The 11,186-nt window shown below is 42.3% G+C and overlaps 1 protein-coding gene across 2 annotated transcripts; it reads right to left on the bottom strand.

Moving 5' to 3' along the window:
- Positions 1 to 455: 455 nt before the first annotated feature.
- Positions 456 to 4,981, bottom strand: LOC120679901 (E3 ubiquitin-protein ligase MBR2-like). Of its 2 annotated transcripts, none has more exons than XM_039961558.1 (5): positions 4,786 to 4,981; positions 2,281 to 3,025; positions 1,765 to 1,836; positions 1,476 to 1,622; positions 456 to 878 (listed from the first exon to the last, which is right to left on the bottom strand). In XM_039961558.1, the coding sequence occupies exons 2-5, from the start codon at positions 3,010 to 3,012 to the stop codon at positions 741 to 743; spliced, it is 1,089 nt and encodes a 362-aa protein (XP_039817492.1). In that variant the 5' UTR covers positions 3,013 to 3,025; positions 4,786 to 4,981; the 3' UTR covers positions 456 to 740. The 2 variants fall into 2 exon arrangements, with proteins under 2 accessions (XP_039817492.1, XP_039817493.1); XM_039961559.1 differs by lacking the exon at positions 4,786 to 4,981 and adding an exon at positions 3,333 to 3,756.
- Positions 4,982 to 11,186: the final 6,205 nt, after the last annotated feature.

The following is an 11,186-nucleotide window of genomic DNA, read 5'->3' as shown; positions in this document are numbered from 1 at the left end:
GCAGTTCCACCCGAAGGGAACACTTATCTGCACACACACAAGGTTCTCTACAAACGCCGCTATCAGGGCTAACACGAAAACAACAAACGCAGAGGTTTCTCCTTTAGGGTCCCTAGCGTAGAGACATCGCCCCATATGGACGAGCTTAAAGGAAAGCGGGGAAAATCACAGAAAAGCTTAATCCATTTCCACATAGCAAACTTACGTACGACTTTTTCTTTCGGGAAACCCCAAGCACTTACACAAACCTTAGGGATTACCTTACAAGCACGAGACGATTACAACAGGCTCCCTTATTTTGTATGTTACAATGGGAGTGGAGTGACTACTAAATAAGTGGAGTGGAGGTGAATGTCTTCGGTGATCGGTGTCTTCTCTCCTCCTCTGGTCATAACGCACGAGCATATTTGCTAGTAAACACTAACAAGAAAATCAGCATTGAAACGACAAGAAAATATGCAAATGGCAACCAGATATTGCACAATAAGTGAAGAATTCTTCGTGTTTCTATGAAAAACAGAGAAAGCCGGACTTTAACAGACTTCTTTCTTCAATATCAAAACTGAGAAAAACCCTTTCTGCTCGGACTTATTTTCCTGCTACATTTAGCTTGCTTTGACTGAGTATGAATTGATCGAGATGGACAGTTTGGGGTTGAAAGGAATGATTCATTCTAGAAACAAAAAGATACAGCGTAGTCCTATGTAAATATAATGAAACTATATGTTTCTGTAAGAACTCTATGAGCTGACAGAAGAAGCGAAGGATTTACAGATCGGGCACCAGTTCTTTTGCCCAAGCCACTGTTGAATGCAAGTGACATGGTAGTAGTGCTTGCATGCCATCTTGGCCACTTCCACACCAGAAAAATACTCCTCCTGGAAATATTACATCAAAAGGAAACGACAATAAGACGCCACTTATACTGAATATGTATGTCTCTAAGATATGCTGTGCCCAGGGGGCAAGTATTTTGAGTCTCAGTAACCAGCTATACAGCAGGCCACCCTCGTGGTAGCTGGTTTTCAGTGTGATTTCAGTATTTCACCCCTAATTTTTGTAATGCAGTCCTTGATAATTTTTTTATTTATGCCAAAAAAACGTCTTTTTTTTAAAGTAATCCATTTTCTTTCTCCAGCCAGGGGTACAACCAATAGAAAACTTCCTGTCGGTAACCATTATAGTATTCACTGATACTTTCTGACTGATAACTATCCTGTGCTCAAGTGTGTTTCACAGTAGTATCATTGTGAATGCCCAGACTAAAGTTATTCTTTCAGAAATCCAAATGGGTAAACCTGAATAGCTTCCGAGCACCTAATGCTACTTAGATGGTGCATTAGCATTGTACTTTGATAATTTACATCTACCAACGCTAGAACCACGGTATGAAAATAGTTGTATATTTGAACAAATGGTTACAGTAAGGAATGTAGAAAGTAATCTAATCATGCCGTAACAGTATATGAACATACCTGACATATGATGCATTTGAGGTCACCATCTTCATGGATTGTTGAAGTTGTGGGCACATAGATGCTTCTCTTCAAACACTCAGAAAGTGCACCATCTGAAAGGCCAGTGCTTACAGTACCGATTCTCTCCCCAAGAGCAAGTAATTCCTATAGCATAACATATTCTAGTTGATCACAAAACCCCCCAAAAAATGCCAACATTCTAAACGAAATAGATTTGATAAATTTTTTGAATATAAATATGGATGTGGGCTTCAGTAAACATTGTCAGACTGAAGAATATATGTACCTCATAAGACATGTCATCAATGTCCATTCTCATTCCCCTATGCTGATCGTTAAAGACATAGTAATCTTCAACCTGCAAGGCATAATGTCATTACTAAGAACACACTGTTCAACATTACTGGCAACATGAGTTGCCTCTGTCATCGTCTCATTAACATCACTCATTGAGAGATTAAAAGACAACCAAAGTACTAACTACTAACTCAAGGAATCAGAATAGTCAGAACACCAATATTTCCTATACAGAGGTTAAGTGTAGGAAAATGGCGGAGGGGTCTTTGAATTTTGAAATGGTAATGATGAAATTTACTGATGGACAGTGCAGCAATTGTATACCATTAAGGTCAGAATTTGAAACAATGTATATAGTAGGTTGACTAGATACCGCACCACCCTAGAAGGTGCCCATAGTTTAACTATTTCAGTGAATGCAGAAGAGCTGCATTTCTGATGCAGATATATCTAAAATGGGTGGATAATTAACAATGTGTATGGTGATATGTATAAGAAAATGTACCTCTGCACTTTCATCCATATCAAAGCGCCAGTATTCATTGGAATCATCCAAACTATCCTCCAATGAAGATACTGGACCTCTCTGAATTCCACTCCTGTGTCTGAACAAGCTTCGAGAAAGAAACCTGCCTGACGGATCTTGGTTGGAGTTTCTTGGCACATCTTCCCTAGTAGTTCCACTACTGTCTCTGGTTCTATGCATCCTAACAGCTTCGGCAACTCTTCCTCCATCCTTTCTCATTCTCGAGGCTGGCCGACATAGCGATCTTGAAATTGATCGGCTACTGCTTAAGGAACCAGAGTTGGATGTGTTTGATGGTGATAGGCAGGGACTACTCCCTCCACTGAACGAGCGCTTTCTTGATGCATTGACCCTTTCTTTCAACCGGGCAAGTAGATCACGTCCGGCATTTTCTCTTCTTCTTGGTTTATTACCAGCCTCACTAAAAGTACTTGCTGCATTCCTGCTGGTGTTTCCATCATAAGAAATACTTCCTTGAGGGGACATCCTGTTGGATTTCCTCAAAACATGTGATCTCTGAGGACCTGATGTTTCCTTAGTTGTCTTGTGCATCTTCCTGTCTTTGTTCGGGAAAAGCTTACTGCTGCATCCAAGTCGTGTACAACATGCACTGGCCTTGTGGTGCGGACTTTCCTCCCTGAAGAGAAGAATTGAGCCTCCTTTGGTGACAAGAAGGCCACTGGCTGTTCGCCTTCCCATGGCTTCATCCATATCAGATATTCAACTGAAATAAGAGGCAGATTGAATTACTGAAAGTTGAATATTTCAATGTCAGCCAGGTCATAATTAAATTTAATTGATGACACAAAACTGTTTTAAACAGATTAATTACAGTGGGCAAGAGAATGACACATTGAGAGTTCGAGACCACACATACTATCAGCATACTAAAATCAGGCATCTTACCTGTTCATATGACAGAAGATAATAATGAACTATATATAATTTGAGTCTGAACCTACTAGGCACACGAAAAGAGTGCAAATGATGCATAACCAACAAAGATAGAAAAGGGATGCTCTTAAACCTACACAGTTCAGCACACAGGAGTATCTGAGCAATACTGCTTTTCGTGTCCAAAACTTGCCAGCATTAGCAGGAAGAATAAATGACTTGATGAAACAAGGTATTTCTCTCGTCGAAACCAAGGTATCAAAGAGCCCAGGTCAGGGGTCACATATATAGGAGCTGAAACATAAAAGGTAGCAACCATTGACCAGTACTTGCTGAATTTTGCTTGCAAGAATAACATAAAGACTGCCCAAACTTGTGCAGCACAACCAGAATGACATTGACGTCTACGTGCACACAATTGGGCAGCCTAGCCTAATCAACTCCATTGTCAAAAACTACCTTTCAGTTAGGTAAATCCTAGGAACAACTCTACATGTGAATTAGGTACTGAGGTGCTTCCTACAACCGTGAAGCTTATGGGAGGATGAAAAACCACCAGAAATAAAGTTACTGGTAGCCTGGCGCCCCTTCCCTCCCTCCCTCCCTTTCTAGCTGACATTATTGCCTTTGCTGAAAGGTGGATCCACTTATACCCACACTAGCACGCCAAGCCAATGCGGATCAACGATTGCGACGTGATCCGCAAAGCACCTGATGTATCCCCAAACATGTATGATAACTTTACATCTCGGCGCCGGAAAAAAGACCGATGTTAATAAATAAAGTAATAGGGAAACGCAGGATTATGCAAAGGCTGGAACTATAGAATGGCAGAAAAGCAGGGGAAGTCCTAGGTTCCAATGAGGGTCAAAGGATGGACAGGAAATAAATGGGAATCAAACGAACAAACCCGTAATTCTGGGATTATTCATGAGCCCAAAAATATCCAGGGAATTCCAAGGCATTAACCGAAATGGATCACCTGTTGTTCCCGCATCCAAGGGAACGCGGAGGAACAGCCGTCGTCTCTTCTCCCGGTTGCAATTGCGAGCCAGAACAAATTTCCGTGGCCGGGACGGGAGAAAACGAAACCAAAGAGAGAAATAAATAAAGCGGCGATCGAAAGAGAAAAAAAAACAGAGACCGATCAATCGATCGAAGTGTCCGCCGCTGTTTCGGCGTGCGTGAACCAACCCTCCCGGAATCGCCCGCCCGACAGGAACAAGGAGAAAACAGGCAAGCAGCTAGACAATCCCGATCCTGCCGATCGAGACAAATCGATCGATCGCCGGGAACAAAGGAAACCCGTCGTCGTCCAATCAACTAATCTGATCAATTGGGATACGACAGACGGGGGCATCCACATTCGTCGTCCCCCTTGGAACCCACCATCTGATCAATCAGTTCCTCCCCCCGGAACGAGCACAGATGCTTTGCCTGCCGATTCAAGGCGAGGGCGAGAATGATCGGCGGCTGAAGAGAAGAGCGCACGTCCGTCCGCCCGTCGTTCGTCAATCTCCAGCGGCAACCACTCGCCGAGGAACCTTCGAGGGAGTGGGAGCGGAAAAGGAGGGAGAGAAATATCCGAACCTTCTCCGTCGCGCCGGGGCCTTCCGCCTTCCTCCTCTCTATCGCTCCTCCTCCGTCCTCGGCGAGGAGAGAGAGACGAGCCAACCCAGCCCAATTTAGAAGAGCGAGAAGAGAGAGAAGAGGCGCCTTCCCGTCGTAGTTGGCCGCCATCAGATCGGGGGAGGAAGAAGCCAAATAAGCGAGGGCGGAGGCGCGCTCGGCGGCGGCGGCGGCGCTGGGTGCTGACTGAGCATCAAGGCACGCCCGCTGACAGGTGGGGCCGGTGCTGACTGAGCACCGAGGGGCGCTTGCTGACAGGTGGGGCCTCCCGGGCCCACAATCCGGTGATCGATGAGGTTCGAGGGCGCAGACGGCGTTGCGGCCACGTCATGCGGAACAGGAGAGGAGGAGAGGGTTAGTGGCTTAGTGCTGTGCGAGTGGCACGCATACCTCTCGCATTTCGTCTCTTCTTTTCTTGGATTTCTGTAGCACATCTAAGCATCTGTTAATGTTAGTTGTGAATGCAAATGTCTTCTAATTATGTTAGTCTTCGGTCAGAGCAACGATCATGGCCGGCATTCTCCCATTTGATTTTGATCAGAATTCAGCCACGAATTTGAAGGGGGGAAAATAAGGAATTCAGTTGGTTCGTCGTTTGAAGATGAATTTAAAGGACACAAAAGGTTTGGCATGCATTTTCAAAGTCATGATCACGCATTTCATAGCAAGTCAATATCCTGTAACAAGAGATGATCAAAATCCAAGATTTTTGAAGATGAACTTTCAAAATCAAAATATTTTTGTAGTACATTAGGAAAAGATTCCTAATATGATCATTTTCAATTGCTTGAAAATCAAATTATGGCCATTTTGGGCCTTGTCTAAACGTACAATCGATGTGGCATGTGTACTCCGTCAAAGAGCATAGGGCCCACACGGAGTCAACAAGCGACCCGATCCATATTTTAGTGTTGCTTAGGCCCTGTTTAGTTCGCGAAAAAGTTTGGGTTTTGACACTGTAGCACTTTCGTTGTTATTTACAAATTAATGTCCAATCATGGATTAATTAACGTCGTTAGATTCATCTCGTGAAAATCAGTCAGACTGTATAATCAGTTATTTTTTTCAACTATATTTAATACTTCATGTATGTGTCGAAAGATTCGATGTGACGGGTACTGTAGGAAAAATTTTGGAAACTAAACGGGGCCTTACTTACAAATGCTCTTCATTCGAAACAGGACGGCCAGACTGACAACACACTACACCACTAGCATTACTATGTATATGTACTTCCCGTCAACGAGTTGGTTATATTTGGCCGTCTCTGGGATGTTTCTTTCTTGCTTCCATTTGGACTCCCGTAGCTTTTTCGATATTTTTTTAGACATTGGGAAACCGGCCTCAGCTTTTTCCATGTTATGTATTACTACTCATCATGTCCACTAATTCAGAGGTATGCAGATGGTCAGATCAGCTTTAGAGAGGGTGATGATGCAATGAGAACTGGTGTTGACGTTACCAGAGAATGTAATCAGAAGGGAATTGTCAAATTTGGATACAGCAACATGCTCCTAAAACTGTTTTGAGTTCGCTTGCAAATTGGACATGGTCAAACTGATGAGATCTACAGTGGTTGTGTGGTTTGGGTTCATGTTCATCTCCTGGACTTCTGGGTTTTGCATCCTCCAGTTCCCGATGTGTTTTTGCAAATGTGCTCCAAATTTTTCTAGAACTAGTACAGATGTACGTACCACAGCCACATATTTAATTTTCTTCCATCAAATAACAATATCATTTATTTTCCTTCCAAAAATAATACACATCTTTCTTTTCCTTCTATTAATAATGTCAATTATTATTCTTTCAAAATAGATAATAACACGAATTATGGGTGAATGCATGTGCAAAGAAAAGAAAAGTGTGTGCTAAAGGAAAAGTAATCGCGGCTGCAGGAGGTGGATATAGAAAATTGCAGGTGTAAAAAGTATTATGATTTTGGTGGAAAATATTTACGAAACCAATCTCTCCCTCCCTTTCGTACTTTTTTGCCTGACAAATGGGCCTCCATGAGGAATATGATGGATCTAAGTTTGGTGAAAAAAATTTCAATTGTTGCAACTTTTTATAAATAGATAAATTTTACTCCCGGGTTTTTGTAGGCTGCAGTCTCGCATGGTGTCAACTCCTCGGCTCCTTTTTGGCAGCTCGAGTAGTGCACTGAATGATATTTTTACTGAATTTTTTTGGTGATACTAAAAATTGATTGTTCATCTCAAGGATAATCATCAGCTGTTTTTCTGAAACAGATAATCATCAGCTGTCGGGAAGGTAAAAGACGACTAGACGAGCCTTTATCGCCCAACGTCCAATAGAAACTACCAACAAGCTAGTCAGTAGTCAGTCAGGTCATTCTGTACCAATATTTTGGGCATATCAGGGCTACGGAGGAGACTATTTCGAGCCCAATTAGGTACCAAAATCATTCATTCGCATCTTCCTGCTCATCTGCGATTCCTATTCTGTTTCGAGCCCAACTACGCCGTCATGAACACTTGACACCAACAAAAATATGGAAATGGTTACTGCTCAGGAAAAGGGTTTTTCACTACGTTGAGGAAGCCCATGGGCTTGATTTTTGTTGGAAAGGAGAGGCCCACTACCTACTTCGAATATCACCGCAGCCTTTGCAAGCGCTTACAAAATTGTAATCCATCACCTCAAGCGCGTCAGATAGACCACTATGAAGAATCATCCCAATAAATTTCTGGCGTCAGATCTCCGACATCAGATCTATTTTCTTTTCAGGAAAACTTTTTTCTTCACAACTTTCCTTTTTCGAAAGTTACAGCTTGTAACAGCTTGTAAATACAGCTTTTAGGCATGACTTTTTACACACACCTTGACTTTTTATACAAACCTTTTGAAAGATAAATTCTTATCATAACTTTTACGGTACATACAACTTTTACAGATACAATTTTTCCGTATAAGTTTTTCCTAATGACTATGCTTGAAGAACAATTTTTAGCACAACTTTTATGATGCATACAATTTTAATACATAGATTTTTTTTCAAATAATTTGTGGAGGACAATATTTTCGCACAACTTTTGTAAAGTTGTTACGTACAAGCTTATCTACAATCCTTGGTATATTTTTTAGAATGATTTTTATGAATACTGGCAAGAGAACTACATAAAAAGAAAGTAAAAAAGGGAAATCTGAAAAGGAAAGGAAATGATAACACCTGCTACTATGGAACCTAATGGGAAAAATTGAAATAAAACAGAAAACAAAGGAATACTTGAGCCGTCACGTGGGAGGGGGAGACACCTCTATCGCGGCTGTCACGTTGCACGCGGAATTCCATTATGGTGATCGCGCGTGAGAACGCTTCCTGGTGCGCGACGAGCTCTGCGCGCTCTCCGGAGTCCAGACTCCCCGCACCCACGTGAGTCGTGACATTAAGGTGTTTCTCTTTTCTTTTATTATACCTTTTTTCATTACATTCCATAAATAATTGTGCTATCATTTTTTTCTTTTCAGATTCTTTCCTTTTTTACCTTTTTTCTATCATGTGTCTAAGTTCTCTTGATAAATTCTTATAGAAGTTGTAGAAAAAAGTATATAGTTATATGATGAACTTGTACGTTAAAAGATTGGGCAATAAATCTTTCTGATAAAGTTAACACCATAGAAATTGTGCAAAAAAGTTGTCCTCCACAAGTTATTTGAAAAAACTATGTACCATAATTTTATGTATTGTAAAAGTTGTGCTAAAAAGTTATTTTTTGAGAAGGTGAAGAAAGAATTATACGTAAAAGTTATGATGAGATTTTATGTCTCAGAACATGTGTGTTATAAGTTATACACAAAATTATATTTACAAGTTATAACTTTCCAAAGAAAAAACTAATTGATTTATACGCGTAACTTATGCATAACTTTCAAGATATATACAATTTATACGCGTAACTTATGCATACAACTTCTAAGCAGCATTTGATTTATACGTATAACTTCTCCCTCCTAACTTGTTACATAATAATTTTGCATAATTTTTATGATGGATATAAATTATACATATAGCTTTTGTTATAACTTGGATTCGAATTTTATTGGATAACTTATGTATATCGATTATGCACGTAAAGGATCCACATGAGTACAAATACTAAATGTTCCTATGCCAAAAGAAAAAAACTAATTGAATGGAAAAATGAAAAATGAAAAAAGAAAAGAAAAGAAAAAAAATCAAGTACGAACCTGTTGTGCAGTGGTGCGGCGGAGTGGGGTGCGATGCGATGTGGGGCACATAGACCGGACCTGTCATCCGTCGCTCGCTAGGATGGCTCGGGACGAGCGACCACGAAATTGGCGGCTGACTACCCTTGTGGACCGCACACCGCAGAAGCTAAAAGGGGAAAGGAAATATCACGAAATCCAAAAAAGGAAACTTTTGGGTATTGTCGGAAATTGATTGTTGGTTGGCCTTCTGGAGCGCGTGCGCTAACTAGCAAACCCCCGTTGTACGCCAAGAAGCGTTGTACCGGATTGGATTTGCAGTCATCCCTGTATGGGTGGATTGCTGTCTTGGATGTGCTACCGGAGGCTCTAGGGAAATCGGAGAAGAGAGCACTCATTTTGGGTGGGTTTACCACTTATATGCCTTTAGCAATTATCCTCTCCACACTTGGCTACCCAGCGTCTACCGTAGGCATAATAACTGGTACACTAGAGGTGTGTCCTTCCTGATCCTCTCGTAGGGACCCAGGACAAGGTAGGCCGAATAATAAGGTAAGAGAAGGAAAAGAGATGAGCAATATCCATAGAGGTCCCCTATAATTCACGTAATCGCTGGGGATAGCGTTAGCAGGGGACACGGTGAGCTGAACTATCAGAACTAGTTCTTTACAACTCGTGTCCCAAAGCTCTTAACCCCTTCCTCTTTTTGCTCATCAGAGTTATGGTAAGGGGGAGAAGGGGAAAGGCCCGGCCCCTTTCCCCAATCCCTCCCTTATGTTTAGGAGCGGGATCTACCCAAGAATGATCTGTCGGTGTTGGGTACAGATACCCTTTTGTTGAAGGTCGTTCGGGTTTTTTCTGGGAGTATGGCATGGGTTACATACTTTAGCGCTTGGTATGAGCCTCGTGACTATCGATGTGGCTGAGAGCCCTCACAACCCAGTCACAACGACGCAATTATCAGCAGCGCGCTCTACCATTGAGCTAATAGCCTGTCGTGCGGGCCTCCCAAAGGGAGGCCTGCAATCCCCAAACCAGGCCATAATCATAAATGGCAATGCTGAGGTGGCGTAGTCAGCCCTACAGGGTACTGCTGACCTTGTACGATCCCTCTCGAATGGAAAAATCCAATTCAATGAGGATTTGGTTCACCCCACACGTACCCATCATGGATCTCTTCCCGGGGCATCCAAAAGGAACCTTCTTCTCCTCAGCCATTTCATTTTGGATTAAGAAGATGTGAAATCGTCCTTCTCTCGATAAAAACAGTGCATTATGAGGTGTAAAGTGGGAGAGAGGGGATGTGGGCTTGAAGTAATTACCCTTAACCGTAAGGAGGGGGATGCCTAAGGCTAGGCTTTGCATTGCATGAACCAAATAAAGATCAACCAAGAAGAAATTGAATTAACAGGGGGAGAAGGATCAGATATATGATATTTGCTTATAGTGGAGAGATGTGTCGATTTCTGTTCCTGAATCTGAATGAGCTGAATGGACTTGCTCCTCTGGATAATGATTTCTCTTTCGCCACGGCTGCAACAGTTGCCACGTTCTTCTTTTCCCCGGTTACCTCAATTGCATAACGTTGCAGGACGATCAGGAGAACTACCTCCCTCCTCCCAAGATCAGCAACTGTCATATATGCCCAACAGATTCCTCGGTTAGCATGGTGGAAGAATAACCTCACTTTCAGAAGAAACCCAGGGCCCTTTAGAGCTGGGAGACTGGCACCAACTAGTGGACAGATGCAGCATCAAATGAAGAACTGTCAGAAGAGAGAGATGCCATGAGTGGACCGAATTCATATGAGACACATCTAAAGTCCAAACTAGCTAGCATGCTTCGTGTGACTATCTCATACGTAGCTTGGTAGCACCCAGCTCGCCAGCAATGACTTCAACGCGCAGCCGCGTACTGTGACTGCGGCAACGTCAGCGGCTTCGAATACACCAACGATCTCGAGGTCAGCACCTCAGTCCTCAGCAATGGCGGCTCTTCATGGTGTACAGCTGCCATACGTACGTGTATTGTCCTCTTGTTGATCACTTGATCTTTTCCTTTCGAAGATTGTTCATGTCTTCCAATTTCAGAAAGAGATCAGCTTTTGCATTGCCCGTACGTGTATTATGTTTATTAGTTGCTTTTTGACTCTGCTAGAAAAGGGGTTAGAGTTA

The sequence above is a fragment of the Panicum virgatum genome, chromosome 6N, assembly GCF_016808335.1.
Source record: "Panicum virgatum strain AP13 chromosome 6N, P.virgatum_v5, whole genome shotgun sequence".
Lineage (NCBI taxonomy): Eukaryota > Viridiplantae > Streptophyta > Magnoliopsida > Poales > Poaceae > Panicum > Panicum virgatum.
The sequence above is the reverse complement of the archived record's forward strand: the minus strand, read 5'-3'. Positions and strand labels throughout refer to the sequence as shown.